At 40.9% G+C, this 20,179-nt stretch overlaps 1 protein-coding gene and 1 pseudogene across 5 annotated transcripts in view; one reads left to right on the forward strand and one right to left on the reverse strand.

The window, feature by feature from the left end:
- Nucleotides 1-3,189: 3,189 nt before the first annotated feature.
- On the reverse strand, nucleotides 3,190-4,181 carry LOC100951204 (annotated as a pseudogene).
- A 2,537-nt stretch (nucleotides 4,182-6,718) lies between these two features.
- Nucleotides 6,719-20,179, forward strand: part of KYAT3 (kynurenine aminotransferase 3) — a 40,467-nt gene continuing 27,006 nt past the window's right edge. Inside the window, exons 1-2 of one of the 5 annotated variants that reach the window (XM_023509840.1) lie at nucleotides 6,783-6,939; nucleotides 12,892-12,973. In XM_023509840.1, the coding sequence (XP_023365608.1) occupies nucleotides 12,893-12,973 (81 nt within the window). In that variant the 5' untranslated portion in view covers nucleotides 6,783-6,939; nucleotide 12,892. The other 4 variants (XM_023509841.1, XM_003784171.3, XM_012801753.2 and 1 more) reach the window with 4 other exon arrangements.

Below are 20,179 nucleotides of genomic sequence, written 5' to 3' on the forward strand. Positions count from 1 at the left end.
TGTAAACTAGTACATTCCTTTTGGAAAGACATCTGGAGAACACTTAGAGAACTAAAAATAGACCTGCCATTTGACCCTGCAATTCTTTTATTAGGTATATTCCCAGACAACCAAAAATCACATTACAACAAAGATATTTGTATCAGAATGTTTATTGGAAGAAGACCTAAATACTCTTAATAGTGTAATCAAGCATTCAGGATTCTGGTCATTCAAATCGACATGTGAAAGATGTGAGCTCCATCTAGTGGTCAGAATTTTTATTTTTCCTCACGATATTTTATCACTATTTTGTATCACCTATGAATTTGTTCAAAAGCATTGCCTGAAGATATTTGCAGGTTATGTCTCTGATAAAGGTTTAATAACCAGAATCCACAGAGAACTCAAACATATTAGGAAGAAAAGAACAAGTGATTCCATCTCAGTGTGGACAAGGGACTTGAAGAGAAACTTCTCTTAAGAAGACAGGCCCACAGACACATGAAAAAATGCTCATCATCCTTAATCATCAGAAAAATGCAAATCAAAACCACTTTGAGATATCATTTAACTCCAGTAAGATTAGCCCAAATCACAAAATCCCAAAACATATTTTGGGATTTGGATGTGGAGAAAGGGGAACACTTCTACACTGCTGATGGAAATGCAAATTAATGCGTTCCTTTTGGATGGATGTTTAGAGATCACTTAGGGATCTAAAAATAGACCTGCCATTCGATCCTTCAATTCCTCTGCGAGGTATATATCCAAAAGACCAAAAATCACTTTAGAACAAAGATATTTGCACCAGAATGTTTATTGCAACCCAATTCATAATTGCTAAGTCATGTAAGAATCCCAAGTGCCCATCGACCCATGAATGGATTAATAAATTGTGGTACACCATGGAACATTATGCAGCCTTAAAAAAAAGATAAAGACTTTACCTCTTTCATGTTTACATGGATGGAGCTGGAACATATTCTTTTTTTGCAATTTTTTTTTTTTTTTTTTTTTTGGCCAGGGCTGGGTTTGAACCTACCACCTCCGGCATATGGGGCCAGCACCCTACTCTTTGAGCAACAGGCACTGTCCTGGAACATATTATGCTTAGCAAAGTATCTTAAGAATGGAAGAAAAAAGGAGGGTGATTGGGGGGATCACACCTATGGTTCATCCTATAAGGGTAAATGTGAATCTCTCTAATGTAGAATATAATAAATGTCTTAACACAATAACTAAGAAAAAGACATGAAGGCTATGTTAACCAGTTGGATGAAAGTATTTCAAATTGTATATAGAAACAGTACACTGTATTCCATGATCGTATTGATGTACACGGCTATGATTTAATAAAAAAATTTTTTAAAAAGAATGGAAGAAAAAGTATTCGATGTACTCAGCCCTACTATGAAACCAATTTATAAGCACCCACACTTACATATGAAAGCTATAACCCAATTATAGACCAAGAAGAAGACTGTGAAAGCTATGTTAACCAGTTTGATGAAAATATTTCAAATTGTATATAAAACCAGCACATTTTACCCCATGATTGCATTAATATGCACAGCTATGATTTAATTAAAAAAAGAAAGAAAGAAAGAAAGCTATAACCCAACTGTAGTCCAAGATGAAGGGGAAAGAGGAGAGGGAGGGGAGAAGAGAGGGAGGGGATGGGTGAAGGGAGGGTAATTGGTGGGACCACACCTATGGGGCATTTTACAAGGATACATGTTAAATCTACCAAGTTAGAGTATAAATGTCTGAACACAATAAGAAAATGCGGTGAAGGCTATGTTAACTAGTTTGATGAAAGTATTTCAAATTATATATAAAACCAGCACATTGTACCCCATGATTGCATTAATGTACACAGCTATGATTTGCCAATAATTTTAAAAAAGCATTGCCTGTCTTCCCTACTAGAATATAAACACCAATGGGCAGAGTCTTTGTTTTTTTTGTTCATCACAGCATCAACAGTCTAGAAGGGTGCTAGGCACATATTAAATACTTCACACAATAAATAATTTTTAGCAAATAAACATCTTTTTTTCCTCTGTCCTTCTGTTTCCTTCCTTCCTTCCTTCCTTCCTTCCTTCCTTCCTTCCGTGTTGCTCTGTCACCCAGGCTACAGAGCAATGGCATCATCACAGCTCACTGCAACCACAACTCCTGTGCTCAAGGTATCATCTTGCTTTAGCTTCCTGAGTAGCTGAGACTGCAGACACATACCACTACACCTGGTTAATTTGGGGGCTCTATTACTATAGATAGAAGAGAATACTAAATCATGGGGGATAACTAGCAGCCCCATCCTAAAAATTCTCATTCTCTTTTTCTCAAGTAATCATTTGATAGTACTTACTAAGAACTGAGCATTGACCTAAGTTTTGTTTGTTTTTCTGTTTTGTTTGTTTGGTCTATTAAATTTTTCAATCCTCACAAAAGCACTATGAGTCAGGCTCTATTATCCACATTTTACAGATGAGAAAATCGAATCACAGAAAAAATAATGTAACTTGCCCAAGGTCACAGGGCTAAAGAATTGAAAAGCTGTAACTGTAACCAGGCAATTTGGCTTATCCACTCTTCTACTCATACTACACACACTGCCTCCTTTCTGCTGCATCTCAGAATATCTTCAGTTCTTTAGATTCGGCAAGGAAAAAGCACTTATCTGCATAAGGAACATAATGTCTCTTTTTCCACACTCTGATAGGTAATTTATTTGTTCAAGGGCTCATATTGTAAGCATTAAATCAAGCCTGGGCTTTGATTCTGTGAACCCAAATTCACATGTTAAGAAAGATAAAAGCAAACTGTGATCCATGTAAATGGATGAATAAACATCTTTGCATGACTATTACTGCCATGCAAAGGCTCAGGGTTCTTTACATTGTAGTTTTTATTTTTATTTATTTTTTTTTTTTTTTTTTGAGACGGAGCCTCAAGCTATCCCCCTAGGTAGAGTGCCATGGCATCATGCTCACAGCAACCTCCAACTCCTGGGCTCAAGCGAGTCTCCTGCCTCAGCCTCCCAAGTAGCTGGGACTACAGACGCCCGCCACAACGCCTGGCCAATTTTTGGTTGCAGCCATCATTGTTATTTGGCAGGCCCGGGCTGGGGATTCGAACCCGCCACCTTAGGTGTATGTGGCTGGCGCCTTAGCCACTTGAGCCACAGGCGCCGAGCCTACATTGTAGTTTTTAAATTTCTACAGCCTAGAGCTCAGTAGTCACAGGCCTTTTAGGTCCTTCTGGATGTCCCACCAGCTATCTGCACTTTCCTTGAGCTGAGCAACCTCTTCATCCTTTAGCTTCTGGGTGATAACACTAGTTAATCCCCGAGCATTGAGGATACACGGGAGACTCAGGAAGTCTTCGTTCTCAGTGCCATACATCCCCTTCACCTTTATCGATGTGGAACGAATCCTTGATACATTTTTCAGTATCAAGATTCAGTAAGATCAGCTATACTTAATGCAATGGCCCAACTGGTATATACTTTTAGCTTGATGACTCCTTAGGTACCCTCAACCCACCATCATTTTCACTATCATTGTCTGTTCCCATTTCTGGATTCATTTCCTACAGAGAAACACCTGCCACATTTACTTCATTCCATACAGCCACACTTGAGTCACCATGTTCTCCTAAAATCCACCCATGGCAGCTGCTGGGATGAATGCCAAGTTTTCCATCCATGGGATAGTAAAATCTAGCAGAATCCAGACTGCATCCATTTCCAAACACATGATACTTGGGTAATCCACTTAGTTTCTAGGTAACAGCTGTAAGAATGTCTACTGGATTGGAAACCACAATTATGATGTAATCAGGACTGTACTCGACAATCTGAGTAATAATGAATTTGAAGATGTTAACATTTCTCTGCACCTGATAGAGATGACTCTCCCCTTCTTGCTAACAGACACCTGCAGTTGCCACCACAATCTTAGAATTGGCAGTCACAGAGTAATCTTTATCTGCCACAACTGCAGATGCATCATTCCTTTTCTAAGCTTGTCTTCCAGAACATGCACAAGAGCAAGTTCATCAGCCAGAGATTTTCCCAGAAGGCTGATAGCACACACCATGCCAACTTGTCTGACACCCACTATAGTGATCCTATTATGTTAGACTGCTGCCTCTTCTACAATTCATGCAATGAATTTTTCCTTAAGAGTTGCCATCATGCAAGGAGAGAGAAGGCTCTCAAGCTGGCAGTGATAGTTGTACAAAAACAATGTTAGCCGTGTGTGTCTCCCATATTGTCTTTTTATTCAGAGAACAAATAAGCAGAAGGTGTAAGGGTAATACACCTATTAGCCAGTAATTTTAGAGAGTCACTTTACAGGCTCTTTCCCCACATTCAGGACCTTTTTTCCTTTCCACAATCATTTTTTGCAAACTTTATCATTGAATTCTGGGCTCCCATGTCACCTCTTTAAAGGCGCCTTTCCTGACCATCTTATTTAAATGCTCAGCTATCTCCACCCATCACTGCTTCTTTCATAGCACTTGTCACCCTCAGAAATCATTTCATGTTGACTTGTCTATTGCCTTTCTCCCTATCAGATTGCAAGGTGCAAGACACTTTCCCTGCCTCATTCTTTCCAGTAGCAACAGCATGTATGTACTCAATTCAGATTTGGTAAATGTGAGATAAAGAAAAGCAATCCCTGGAATCAGGAACTGGACTGATATTTGACTTAGTATTGTTAAGAAGTGGCTGTGGTATTCCTTCATTAAAACATAAGCATCTTACAAACATCGGACAAGGCCATTCTGTGATCATGATGAAGTACAACTAACAAAGTTATTCAATGATCTTGCCTAAACACAGATAAAAACAAGGTCACTGTGCAAATTACAAACTACCCCCCTCCCAGCTAATAATGTGTATGATTGTTGCTTCTTGGCCAGTTACAGCTTTAGCCTTGTGTTTTCCCTCCCTCCTTCTAGGTACCATGTATGATGATGCCTGATGTTAGAATTATCCCCACTTGCTAATCAAACCTTTATTTCCTTGAACCTCTCCCCAAATCACCAATTTTGAGCCCCAATCGTATGAGTTATTCCTACCCTGTATGGAGATGACTCATAATTCCCATGATAATATGTTCTCCCTCGTTGCAACAAGTAATAAACCTAGCATTCTCGTTTACAAGTATGTTCCTGGCGGTCTTTTGGCAGGAAAATATTGGCAAATGAATGCCCTTCATGACAGCTCACAATGTAGAGGTGGATTCTCTGCCACAAACAATAATTTCAACATGTACTAATCGTCTTCTGAACTTCATGGTCCCTAAGTTCCTTCTTTTTTTTTTTTTTTTTTTTTTTTGCAGTTTTGGCTGGGGCCAGGTTTGAACCCGCCATCCCTAGTATATGGCGCCGGTGCCCTACTTCTTGAGCCATAGCCGCCACAGCGGTACCCTGTTCCTTTTAATGGTTTTGTTTGTTTGTTTGTTTGTTTCAGTTTTGGGCTGGGGCTGGGTTTGAACCCGCCACCTCTGGCATAAGGGGCCTGTGCCTTACTCCTTTGAGCCACAGGCACCACCTGGTACCCAGTTCCTTTTAACCAAAGATTTTTGTTCCTTTGTCTAGGTCTGAATAGCAATGATAATGCTACTCCCACTCTCTCTCCGCTCATCTTTTTAAACTAGAGAGGAAGAAAATGTAAGTATAAAACTAGATTTTTGACAGAAACTCCTTTGCTAAGTCTACACTCCCTAAAGTAACCGATTGTGTTCCTCCTCGTCCTTTTAAAACTGTCATTTATCACAAAAATGAAAAAGCAAATGTTCAACGTGCCCAAAACTAATAAGAATCCAGGAGGTGATCTAGTTCCTGCTCACATAAGAGAAAAACTCATTTCAATTCAAGTTGGGGGGACGGGGGTTTGGGGTGTTCCCAGTGAATGGTCACAATGTAAGGGTGTATGACACACCTTTTGGGTGCAGGACAGAACTACAAGAGGGAGTCTACCTAATAAATTCAAATATTGTGACTTGGTCGTTCATACCCTCACATTAACTTGAATATATATATATATATATATATATATATTTTTTTTTTAAAGGAAAAAATAAATAAAACTGTCATTTATCTTTCTCTTTATTCTCACACCCACACCCTTTTCATTCTCGTTTTTTTCTGATCAAACTCACATTACTGTTCAGGAAAATAAAGTTTCTCTCCGCTTTCCCCCTCCTTAGCCGCAGCTCAGGTGACAAATACATCTACAATTACTTTTCCACATTCTCTTTAGAGACTTGCCCTCCTTGGGCACCTTCTAAAGTCATTCCAACTGGAACCCTGTCCTTGTACAAGTCCCTAGGTTGGCCCCTGGCGATCCTTCCAAACCAGTACTGGTCCTATCTCCACCTGCCCCACCCAAATGGCCACACACATCCAATTGGAGCCCTGAGCCTAAATGCCATCCATTCCCAGTCATCAGCCATATCCAAATCCCCGCCCCATTCCGCCCCTTCCCTCGGGTCTGGACACTGGGTCTGCCTTGTCGCGTCCGCAATATCTTCAGCCAATGAGCATCAGGAGTCCAAACCCCTTAGCCAATCCCGGGCCACAGCCAGGCCCGCCCCGTCGCGCCCCCCCACTCCCGCCCTGCCTGCTCATCCGGCGCCACCCACTCTAGAGAGAAGGAGCGTTCAGCCAATGCGCGCCCCGTGTCGTCCGCGCACACGTCCGAACCCCGCCTACCCAGGCCTCCAGCCCCAGCGAGACTCGAACCTCAAAAGCGAGGTTGCTGAGCGTGAGCGAGGTGAGCGCGGCGAGGGGCGGCGCCTCAGTGCAGAGGGACTACAAGGGCTCCGCCGCGAGAGGAGGAGTGTGCGACCCACTGTCCGCCTCGCGAGTGACCGAGCTGGGGGAGGACTCGGGCTGGACCTCCGGTGGGACTCGGGCTCGCCCCGCCGGACTGAGGTGCAAGTGAGTGGCCGGGAGGACTGCGGGGATCGCTGCAGAGGGTCGATCCTGCAGTTAGCACACTTTCTTTTGGAGGGGAATGGTGCCGAGGAAGGAACGGCTGGACTCTTGTCATTCTCTTGCCCTTTTTTGCTCTTGGTTTTTGCAGTTTGGGCGTTTAGAAAGCAATCTGGTGTGGATGGCTGGGATTTTTTTATTTGAAAAGGAAACAAAGTCTTGTTTTAACTTGCCATATAGATGAATGTTAGTGGAATCCAGAAGTTTTAGTTAAAAGAGAAAAGTAGTCCAATCTGCTGCTCTTGGAATCCCAGCGGCTCTAGCAGTCCAAGCCCCCAGCCACCGCGTGTCCGACCTGTGGGCTCCTCCGCAGCTACCTGAGCCGAGAATTGTCACCGTGCCGCTGGCATTGGGAGCTCCGGTTGCAGATCGATCTTCAGAAAGTTTTACCCTGTGTGCTAAAACCTAATCCCTGCTAACTCCCAATCAGGGAGCCATACTTACTCCTGGAATGAGTATGCCTGGAATAGTTTCCCGGACCCATTTTGACAGAACAGGTTTTCAACAATTTCGGGCTCTGTCTTCTTAAATCTTGGGTCGACTAACTGGCTGATTTTTTCCACTCTGGCTTTGAAGCCTGTCCTTCTCACTGTACTTCCCCAAGCAGTACCTTGTTCACCTTCTAGACGCCCTGTGTTGTATCAGTAACCTTATAAGCATTCTAGAAGTGGATTAACAGCATGATAGGAAAATAATCTTTCCCTTGGTCGGACGCTTGTGGCAGTGAGGGTTGTGCTTTGTTAGCGGTAGCCCTTGCCTTGAGCTTGCAGTTAACCCAGATGCTCTGAGCTTTATCAAATAATCTAAATCTCTTCCTACCCCTGCTCCCGGCAGTGTTTATTAAGTGTTTATTTGGTGATAAATTTAAAGCAAATCCAGAGCTTAGTTCATTTTAACTGCTTTGTCTGCCTTTTAGCTTTGGATTCTCCCCCCACCCCCACCCCATCAGTTTACCAGCCTGCTCAGCTTCAGGCCATCCCAAAATCTGAATCTTCATTTTAAAACATCTGTTCCATTGATAACATATCGACCATTTAACTTCCTGTTAATCATGTGTATTTGAGTATGGAGTTTACCCAATGTAAATATACTATGATTAGATTGATTAGATCTCCCTGATTAAAATATGCCTGTTTTTCTTCACAGAAATTGCTTTTAGGGAGAAACTAGGAAAGCACAGTGAAAATATTGTTTGGAATTAAAAGCCATATGCCTTTTGATCTCCAACTTTTTCAACACCCAAATGTATTAATTTATTTGGCTTATTGGTGAATGTACATATGCAATGTTAATTGTATTAGAAAGCGCGGTTCAAATGTGTTTATTTAAAGTACAGGAAAAAAATAACTTGCTTCAAAAGGTCTGAATCTGCATCTGTAAGCCTGCTTAGAATTCTTGGGAGCAGTTTTTCCATTCATGCTCCCAGGTTTTTTTCACAATGAGACTACCTAGTGAGAGAGTAATGAGTGAGATGAGAAGAGGGCCTACGTCTGGGCTTGTGAGGAATTTCCATCATATGATGGGGGATTGTGGTGGAGGTAGGAGGAAAATGAGGGATTGTAATAGTCACAAACCAAGGGAACATGGGGTTTCTGGGGAGGCGGCTTGGTTGGCAGTATCTACAGCTTCTGGGCGCTCAGGGAAAAATGAGAGTTGCAAAATTACTGTTCAACTTAACAATAATAAAGGTCAAAACTGACTTTAGCAAGAGCTGCCTTTAGGAAGCAATGGGTGCAAAAGTCAGATTACACTGGGTTGTGGGGTGGAGATTGAGGTAGTTAAATGACCCAGGGGGAGAAGGTAGAGTCAGAGATCTATTTTTTGGTTTTGGCCGGGGCTGGGTTCGAACCTTCCACCTCCGGCATATGGGGCTGCCGGCTCCCTATTCCTTTGAGCCACAGGCGCTGCCCCCTTTTTCTTTCTTTCTCTCTTTTTTTTTTTTTTCATGTGCTTTCCTTTATTAAATTTTACTTACATTCTTTAAGGGACAAATAGGCTGTAGTGAAGAAATCTTAATTTTATAAGAGAGTTAAGAAACCAGTAAGATATGTCCAGGTATTATCTTTAGTGATGTTTCTTATCTTTGTTCTGGGACTCCAGATAATATTCAGCCCCTAGAGCTACCCCAAATGCAGCAAATCCCCACTTGAATCCTTTTAATAAGGCACCAACAAAGGAGACATTGTTTGTAAAGCCACCCATGTATCTCCAAGCTTCATTTCGGCGCCATGGATCCCTTGGCCCTGTGCTGCCAGCTCCTCTTGAACAGTTTCTAATGGTGTCCCTTCTATCTTCCATTGTGTATAATCTGAAAGTTCCATTTTCCTATGTCCATATCCGTGGGCCATAACTCTTATTCCTAGTCAAGAGGTCTCTCACCAAATCCCTAATTTAATGTCTGGCAGCCTGACCTCTCAGGCCACTCAGCACTCCTGAGAGCTGTTTTTGTTTTTTTTAACCAGAAGAGATTAAGAAAGGTAAGATGAACATTCAGTAGAAATGGGTGATGATCAACTGAGCAAGGTCTCTGTACAGGTGGAGGGAATGAGATCTAAGTGGTAGGAGAACGGTTAAGGAAATGACCTTCCTTTTGAATCCTAGAAGGGAAGAAGCAAGGATTTTTTTTAGATTTGGCTTCTAAGATTTGGGCAACTTAAGAGAGGACCCATCTAATGGCTTCTATTTTCTCTGTGATAGAAAGCAGTGTCAGGCTGGGCACAGAGACGCATGTCTCTAATCCTAACACTGTAGGAAGCCATGGTAGGAGGATCCCTTGAGCTCAGGAGTTGGAGACCAACCTAAGCAAGAGTGAGACACTATCTGTACTAAAAATAGAAAAATCAGCTGGGCACCTGTAGTGCCAGCTACTTAGAAGGCTAAGGCAGGAGGATCCCTTGAGCCCCCCAGGAGTTTGAGGTGCTAGGCCCACTGCAATCTAGCCTGGGCAAGAGTGAAACTCTGTCTCAAAAAAAAAAAAAAAAACAAAAAAGACAGTAAGGTCATCTACTTGGAATGAAGATAACGGTAGAGAATTTTAGGTTATAAGAGTGTGGGGAAAAAATTATCATTTTGAACTATGGGAGAGAAGTATTACCTATGGGAGGGTGTTTGGGGTCAATCTGAGATTGATGACCATGAGTCTGTGGTGAAACCAATTACCCCGTGCGAGTTTCTCCAGCAGTCTGTGGCTGTCAGGACAGGAGAAACAAGACACTGCTGTTGGATTTATCCAAGACCAGGGTTTGACAGATGCAAAGATGGGCAAGGAGGGTTAGGGCATTGTCACAAGCATTGTTGAAGAAGTGGAGCTCCATGTGAACTGGGCAAACAAGGAAGGTGAGGACTGACTGGGGAAAAGGCAGCTTCCTGGAGATGCTGATGATACTGAAGAGTACTGATAGTTTGAAAAATTAAGAAAATTGAAAGGATTGGCAGTTTATGGTCAAAGAGCAGAATGTTTCAATTATTTGGAATCAGACCAGATTGAGGTAATGGCAAGGTTCAGGGTATAACTGTAGGGGAGAGTTATAAGGCAGGATGGAAGATAGGACCCGTGATGTGAGGGTGCCAGGTGTTTGATGGTTCGTCTCTGAAGACATTACAACTATCTAAGACAATCACGAGTACTTGAGGTTTAGAAAAACAGCACCCTATGCTCCTAAATGATAAATCCCTACTGAATGGCAGGCAGTCAGGAGATCAGGTTGGGAGATAACATCCATGAGGCTGTTGAGACATAACAATCTGGAGTAGTGAAATAGCAAGAAAGGGGTAGGTGAGACAACATGGGTGCTATACTTAAAAACAACATATTGCATGAGGTCTGACAGTTAGTTTCAAGAACTCATCCTAGACAAAGTGCTACATACTTCATTGCTGAATATCACTACCATCACCTTTGAAGCTATACACTCCACTTGGAAAGCTGTACACTGAAGCCAGCACCTAGGCCCCCCTTTAAAGTAATTTTGGAACTCTTTTTCTGCAACAGTCATCAAAGCTGTCATCGAATTATGTCTGATGTCCTGAATGTCATCAAAATGACTTCCTTCCAATATTTTATCTTCAGGTAAAGAAAGAAGTCACGGGGGCTGGATCAGGTGAGTAGGGAGGGTGTTCCAATACTTTTATTTGTTTACTGGCAAAAACTCCCTCACAGACAGTGCCGTGTGAGCTGGTGCATTGTTGTGATGAAAGAACCCATTTTTGCACACACTTGTCTTTTCTTTTTTTTTTTTTTTTTTGAGGTAGAGTCTCACTATGTCACCCTTGGTAGAATGCCGTGGTGTCACAGCTCACAGCAACCTCAAACTCTTGGGCTTAAGCAATTCTTTTGCCTCAGCTTCCCAAGTACCTGGGACCTCAGGCACCCACCATAATGCCCAGGTATTTTTTTGTTGTAATTGTCATTGTTGTTTGGCAGGCCTGGGCTGGGTTCAAACCTGCCAGCCCTGGTGTATATGGCCAGTGCCCTACCCACTGAGCTATGGGTGCCAAGATTTTTGCTTAAGATTTTCCAAACTATTTCTCTATCGATATTCACTTGGTCTACTATGCTTCTCATAGCCATCCAATGATGTTGACACACAATTTGACAAACGTTTGTGACGTTTTCCTCAGTTCTGCTCATTACTAGCCACCCTGACCTCTCTATCAGTGATGCTTTCTCTCCCCTCAGAAAAACATGGGATCTACTGGTACACTGCTGTTTTCTTCATGGCACTATCCCCATAAACGTGGATTAAGATATCCTTGATTTTGCTTCCACTCTTGCCAAGTTTAACAAGACATTTAATATTTGTCCATTGCTCTAATTCAAGCTCCAACATTCTTGCCATACCGGTTACACAAAAAACAATAATGAACTCTACAGTGTCAGCAAGACATTGCCACATATTGCCACAAACACAGCTGTGAGACACTGATATACCAAAGTTACAAAACCTTACCAAGTTGCTTCTACAGTGCTGCCAACGTAAGCACAGGGTGAGGAGTTCACGAACTTAATTGTCAGACCTCATATACTTGAACAGTGCTAAGACAGATTTTATATGTATCAAGGACCTACTGTCATCCATCTTTTTAAACAACTTTCTAAATAACCTGTTTCTAACAACTTTAATGTTATAAAGTTTGCTTTTCTGGTGACCATATCCAGGTGATTCTGAAATGTGAATAATTCCGAAATTGAAATATTCTGGATTCTATCATAGCTGCTAGACAATGGAACTTTTACTTACTGAAGCTGAATACGCTTTACTAAATTAAAGCCTTATTTTAAAATTCAGGATATCCTGAATTTTAATTTAATTTTAATTTTAATGTCTAAGTTAAAATGACATAAGTACTACTCAGCCATTAAAAAGGAATGAAATAATGTCTTTTGCAGCCTGGATGAAATTAGAAGCCGTTAATCCTAAGTGAAATATCTCAGGAATGGAAAAACAAATTCATGTGCTCTCTAATAACTGGGAATTAATCAGTGGATGGTCACATACAAGCACAAAGAGATGTAAAGGTCATAGGAAATCAAGGGGTTGGGAGAGGGTAACAATTACCTACCTACCTGTTGGGTAGAATGAACACTATCTGGGTAATGGGCACACTAAAGGCCTCAACTTAAGCATTATAAAAGGTATCCATGCAACCAAATAAACAGATGAATAAAATGATGAGTATAGATTTGTATGAGACAAGCAGGAATAAATTTATTAGAATGATTCTACTGATTAGAGATCATATCATAGAAAACTTGAAAGATTAATAAAAACCTCAGTTATCCAAAATTCTTATTTATATTTTATATAAGCTCATGTTCTTTCAGCTAGCTATAAATTTCTGATGGCAATGTAACTATCAAATATTTACTCTTCTTTCAATTTTTCTTTTATTCTCTAGCATGTTTTTGGCTCTTGGCAAGGGAGCAAAATTTCTGAGGACAATTTGTTCTTCAAAAATCCTTGGATTCTCTACTTCTGCTGTAGGTATTGCTTATTACTTATAGATAACTTACTATACATATTCTGCAATATCCCCCCCTAAAAAAAATGTATTTTTTTAGGTTCCTTTTTTATTGATAATTTTATTGGAATGAATCCTTCTATTGGATACACTAAAGGCATCTCTTGTCATTGACTAGAATCGACGTTCGCAGAACGACTAACCAGAACACCACACTCACCCTTGTCTGGTTCTAGCATGCTGCAGGGCCTGAGCTCTCTATTCAGCAAGGGATACCATAGAGACAAAAGCATAGGCTCTGTGACTTCCAATTTTTAGGAAATAATCTCATCATATGTCATCATGGAAAACCAAATAGAAAAATCCAGAATGTGTATCACATGATGGACAGATAACTGACCTAGTTAACCTCTAAAAGTCAGTGGCATGGGGGAAAGGAGAGGGTGGAGAATTAACTTAGACATTAGTAAAGAGGGAGCGTTACAAGGGGGCTCAGGGCAGAAAGAGGTTTAAGAACCATAACCACCAAACACAAGGCATGGACCTTGTTGAGGAACTTGGTTCAATCATCCAAAATGATGCAGAAAGATATTTTTAAACAGAAATATGAACATGGACTGGGTATTAGAAGATAACAAGAAATTATTGTTGATTAGGTGTGGTGGTGACATAGCAGTTATGTAACAAAGAGTCAATATTTTTTAGATGTATATGCCAAATGTGTAGAAGTATAATGACTTCAGGTCCAGGATTTGCTTTAAATTACTAAGCATTTAAAGAAAAGAAAGGAAAAAGGGAAAAGAGAGATAAGCAAATGATGTAAAATCTTGATAATTTTTTAATTCAGGGTAATGTGTATATGCGTATTTAACATTAGGTTCAATCATATGAAATGACCAATTTCGTAGGTCAAAAATGGTTGAATATTGGCAATTTTTTGTTGGTCAACCTAACTCTCATCTCTCCATGTTCAAGTAGGCTTGAAATTTTATGAAAGCTGTCATGACCGTCTTATATATGTAAATACTATGAATTTTACCTCATAAATGTCTAGAATTCTCTCTCCTCTTTATTGCCACCATGACTACTTTGTTTGTTTGTGTGTTTGTTTGTTTTTTCCAGCCCTAATACTAGTGCTTTTGATGTTTAACTGAATTAAGATCTGTGGGCTTGAAAGCTCTTTGCATAAAACAACCTTGGAAATTGTGCTTAAAATGTAGGTGTGTCTTCCAGGGCACATTCTAAGGCAGAGGCAGGAGGATCACTTCAGCCCAGGAGCTCAGCTGGGCATGAAAGTGGCCAAGATCTGAATTTACCACTCTTCCTGGTACAGAAATCCTAACAGAAAGGCTTGGCCCAGATCTTTTTTTTTTTATATTTACCCCAAACAAATTCTTCCAAGGCTGGACCCAGATCTGAATTTACCACTCTTCCTGGTACAAGTGCCTAATAGAAATGAGCTGTCTCTCAGCCTCAAATCCAAATTTCCGGTTTCCTGAAATTTCCTGATTAGTTTAACCTTTGTCCAGCCCTAGTCCAGCTAGCTGTGACTGAGGGCAGGGTGGTAGAGGGGCAGAGGGCTCAGGCCTATTGAGATCAGTGTGGACAATGCTCACTCATTCTTTTATCTTTGCTTAAAGCCATTTTTTTTTTTTTAAGAAATTAAATCCTGTTTCCAGCAAGCTCATTTCTCTAAATTATTGTTTAAAGATAATTTTCAGGCTCGGCACCTGGAGCTCAGTGGCTAGGGTGCCAGCCACATACACCAGAGATGGTGGGTTCAAATCCAGCCCAGGCTTGCCAAACAACAGTGACAACTACAACCAAAAAATAGCCATGCATTGTGGCAGGCACCTGAAGTCCCAGCTACTTGGAGGCTGAGGCAAGAGAATTACTTAAGCCCAAGAGTTTGAGGTTGCTGTGAGCTGTGATGCCACAGCACTCTACCCAGGGTGACAGCTTGAGACTCTGTCTTAAGATATAATAAAATACAAATAATTTTCAAAGAAAGGTTAAATCATGACTCATAAATATGAAAACGAGCATATGTTAAAGATTTTTATCTTACCCATGTGATGTGAGGGAACCAGACAAAAGTTATAACCAGTTCAAAGGGAAGGTCAAGGCCAGGGGCAATGACTCATTCACACCTATAATCCCAGCACTCTGGAAGGCAGAGGCTGGAGGATCACTTCAGCTCAGGAGTTCAAGACCAGCCTGAGCAAGAGCAAGATCCCATCTCTACTAACAATGGAAAAATTACCTGGGCTCTTTGCAGGCACCTGTTAAAAATACAATATAAAAGATAAAAAGTGATATATCTATATGGGGTACTCACCATGAATACAGCTTGCAGGAATGAAAGTTGCTCTGGGTGAATCAGTGAGTGAGTGGGCTGTTAATGTGAAGGCCTCGGTCATTACTGCGCACTACTGTAGGCTTTATGTATGCTATATAGTAAGGCTGCACTAAATTTATTTTTTAAAAAAATCTTTCTTCAATAATAAATGAATCTTAGCCAACTGCAACTTTTTTTTATCTTAAAGACATTTTAATTTTTTAACTTAATTGACTTTTGTAATAACACTTAGCTTAAAATACAAATTGTACAAAATATTGTTATTTGTTAAAAATATTTTCTTTATATTCTTATTCTATACGCTTTTTAATCTTTTTAAAACCTTTTTTTAACTTTTAAAACTTTTTTGTTAAAAACTAAGATACAAATACACACATTACCCCAGGCCTAGGCAGGATCAGGATTATCAGTGTCACCAATTTACAGCTCCAACTCTTGTCCCACTGAGAGGTCTTGGGGGCAAAAACATACTTGGAGCCTTCATCTCCTACAATGCCTTCTTCTTGAAGAACCAGATAAAATGTTTAGGGTGCCAGCAAAACAACAACAAAAAAATAGCCAGGCATTGTGACCGGCATGGCATCTATAGTCCCAGCTACTAGGGAGTTTGAGGCAAGAGAATCACTTGAGTCCAAGAGTTGGAGGTTGTTGTGAGCTATGATGCCATGGCACTCTACTGAGGGTGACAAAGTGAGACTGTCTCAAAAAAAAAAAAAGTATAGTATATAAATACATAAACCATTCGTTTATTATCATTATCACGCATTATGTGCGGTCCGTAATTGTATGTGCTACACTTCTATATGATTGGAGGCACAGTGGGTATGTATCAGCATTGCCGGGAACATTTGAGTAATGTGCACGGACATGATGTAACATCAGCTAGACATCACTAAGCCATAGAGATTTATAATCTTATTATTCATTCTATAATGAATTATAATTCATTATAATCGTAGGACCAAAATAACATGCAGCACATGACTCGGTGCGTGTCATACATATCTGCCGTGCCTCACCCCCAGGGCCATGGTTAATGCTGATCCATGGCCTGTTAGGAAGTGGGCTGCCCAGTAGTATGCAAGCAGCAGGGTAGCCAAGGAACCTTCATCTGCATTTATGGCCTCTCCGCTTCACTTGCATCACTGCCTGAGCTCCCACTCTGTCAGATCAGCAGAATCAGATTCTAATAGGAGCACCAACCCTACTGTAAACTGCACATGCGAGGGATCTAGGTTGTGTTCTCCTTCTGGGAACCTACCGCCTGATGGTCTGAGGTAGAGCTGAAGACAGAAGCAACACATTTTAGGTCTCACTCTCTCCTGTCACCTCCAGATGGGACCCGTCTAGTTGCATGAAAACAAGCTCAGTGCTCCCACTGATTCTGCATTTTTATCTTGTTGGCACTCCCCCTTCACATAAACTTAAATGGAAGGGAAGCAGAGCAGAGACCATATAATTAAGTGCACAGTGTACCTTACCTACAATTGCAAAGCACTGCAAATAACAAGTGCCTAACAGTAAGGAAATGAATGAGTAAAGCGTGATGCATAAATAACCTGAAATATACTTAATAATTAAAATGAAAAGTGTATGATGACTTAAGAAAATTCATCAAGTACTTAAGATTGTAGTACTCTGTTACCAGAAAATGAAAAAAATTTTCAGTTACACATAATTGCAGTTATAAATGCCTAGAGAGAAACTGGCCACCCCCCCAGCCAGGCATCATATGAAAGCAGGGCCCATCATGCTGGTACACACTTTCTGCCCCTTCCTAGTCCTGGAGTGCTTATGTCCACCTGGTTTTCAAGACTGATTTTTTTAAATTTATTTCTTGTTTTTTTATATTAGCGAGGTACAAGTACAAGTTTTCAACATTGATATGTTATACAGGAGCAAAGTCAGAGTCTTCAATTCATCCATCACTGGAGCAGCACAAGCTGTACCCTCTAAGATAAGCCCAATCTTTTCTGTTTTCACTTTTCCAACCATTACCTTTGCAGTTTCTATTTCTGGCTTTTTCCTGTACTGAATATTGTTGTTAGATTTTATATTATATATATATATATATATTTTTGGTGCTGTGACCTTGGCTTCTCTGAATGAAGACTTGATTCACAGCTGGTACTATGCAGATGTCAACATCTTTGATTTCCCTAGCTTCACCCCACCATATGGGAAGATTATTTTCTGCACCTGTCCTATCCCACTTACTGCATCAGATCTCATAAGAAGAGTCCTCTAAATATATACAATTGAAACCTTCAACTTGATATGCTAAGGTCTCAGAATCATAAGTAGTAGCTTTTTTTTTTTAATCTTACTAAACTTTGCTTGTTCCAGCACAATTGTAGTAAATGTTTTAAAGACCGAATAATCTTTTCTTCCTGTTTACCAATAGCACCACCTGGTGGTGAATATGTACAACCACATTTTTAAGCCTCAAGTTAACAAATGAAAGATTAAAAAGATGAAACTTTACTAGCAGTTTTGCACTAATAACATAGTATAAATAAATTGGGTGTGGTAGCTCTCCTATAATCCCAGCAGTTTGGGAGGCCAAGGCAGGAGGATTTCTTGAGCCCAGCAGTTCAGGACCAACCTGAGCAACATAGCCAGACCCATCCCCTTCTCTACAAAAAAATTGTAGCCAGGCATGGTGGGTGTATGTGCCTGTTGTCTAGACACTCAGGAGGTTGAAGTGGGGGATTACTTAAGCCCAGGAGTTCGAGGTTACAGTGAGCTGTGATCTAACCACTACCCTTAAGCCTGGGTGACCATGAGACCTCGTCTCTAAAAAACAGTAAAAATAATAACATAGTAAAACAGTATAACTATAACAGACCTTTAATCTACCTAGTAGCAAAAGTCACCTCACAGAGTTAGCTAATCCAGAAGTAATACAAGCCTTACAGATGTTCTCTTGTATACTTGAGGCTCATGCCTCATTCCCCATGGGGTTCCAGGTTTGTTTAAATCCCTGGTCCTAGATCTACTCTGAGCATTTCGTGTACTGCTGACTCTTGGTGTCTTTGGACATTGTAGGGTGTATCATAAGCCTACACCAGTGTATTTGTTTACTTGGGTTGCCTTCACAAAGCACCACAAACCAAGCACCTTAAACAACAGAAATTCACTCCCTCACAGTTTAAGGAGGCTAAAAATCTGAGATTAAAGCATCAGCAACGTTGCTTCCTTCTGAGAGCTGTAGGGAAGATCATTCTCTACCCCTCCCCTGTCTTCTGGTGATTTCCTGGCAATTTTCGGCGTTCCTTGGCTTGTAGAAGCATCACCCTAATCTCTGCCTTCATCTTTGCACGGTGCTCCCCCTGAGTCTGTGTCTCTGTCCACATTTCCCCTTTGTGTCAGGACACCAGTCATACTGGAGCAGGGCTCACCCTAATGACCTCATCTTAACTAATGCCACCTGCAGTGACCCTGTTTCCAAATGAGGCTACATTCTGAGGTGCTGGGAATCAGAACTTCAACACAGGGGACTGAGAGGGGCACAGTGCAGCCAGATGTCATTTCTGCCACATTTTTCACAATTACTTATTGTTCCTCCCTGCTAGTTATATTTCCTTGCCTCGTTGATGTGAAGCTTAGCCATAAAATTCCTTTGGCCAATAACAAATGACATGTGTGGACATCCAAAGAAACTGCTTTATCAGCCTCTATGTCAGAATGATAATAACATGGAACAGAGCAACAGCTGGACTTGGGTGGATATGCAGTATGAGCAAGAAAGCCTTTATGATTTTAAGTCACCAAGACTTCAGGGACATTTCTTACTGAAGGACAGAGTAACTTAAGCTAACTGACACTGTAACTTCACTCTAATGTGAGTGGGGTTTTTTCATTCATTTGTCAGATATTTGTTGAAACCTTGCCCAGGGCTAGGCGTAGTGCTTTGCCTTGAACACGGATGGTGTCAACCTGGCTAGGCCTTGGCACCCAGATATTTGCCAAACGCCAGCTTAGGTGTTACCGTTAAGATATATTTTAGGTGAGATTGCCAATTTAAGTTGGTGGAGCTTGAAGCAAAGCTGATTAGCCTATGTAGTGTGGGAGGGCCTCATTTAGTTGAAGGCCTTAGGAGAAAAAAGATTGAGATCCCCAAGGAGAAGAGAAGTCTGCCTTCAGACTCCAGTTTCAGTTCTTCCCTGGGTCTCTGGCCTGCAGCCTGCCCTGTAAATTCCAGATTTTCCAGCCCCTGTAATAGCATGAGCCGATTCCTTACAATAAACCTCTCACACATTCTGCTGGTTCTGTTTCTCTGGAGAACCCCGACTAATAAAGTCACTCATTAGTGAACAAGTTATTCTCACAGTCTAAGGGAAGATTCAGACAAACAAACAGAAAACTGTAATATTATGTAGTAAATTCTAGAAAGTACAGCAGACCTTCTAATAACATCATTTTTTTATAATACTATAAAAAAAATTGAGATGAGAAAAAAAATTATTCCCAGCCAGAGCCACTGTCTGTGTGGAATTTGTATGGTCTTCCTGTGTCTACATGGGTTTGTCCTGGACACTCGGTTGCCTCTCACATTCTAAAGATATGCACATTAGGTTAATTGGCAGAGCTAAATTTTCCCAGTATCATTGAGGGGGTATGTAGGGGGAGTGCACCCCGCAATGGGATTATGCCCCCTCAGGGCTGGCTCCCAGCACAGGCTGCAGCCACCTGTAGCCCTGAACTGGAATAATCAGGTAAATAATCATCTTACTTGTTTTTATTAATCTTTTTTAAATATAGGTACAGCTCACATTTTGTTTCAATATTTAATCTTAGAAGTGTTTTGGTCTTCATTTAGAAGTTTAGTGACAATTGTTATTGTAGCCAGCCACAGGAACTTAA

This window comes from Otolemur garnettii, unplaced genomic scaffold (assembly GCF_000181295.1).
Source record: "Otolemur garnettii isolate 467f Iridium unplaced genomic scaffold, OtoGar3 scaffold00010, whole genome shotgun sequence".
Lineage (NCBI taxonomy): Eukaryota > Metazoa > Chordata > Mammalia > Primates > Galagidae > Otolemur > Otolemur garnettii.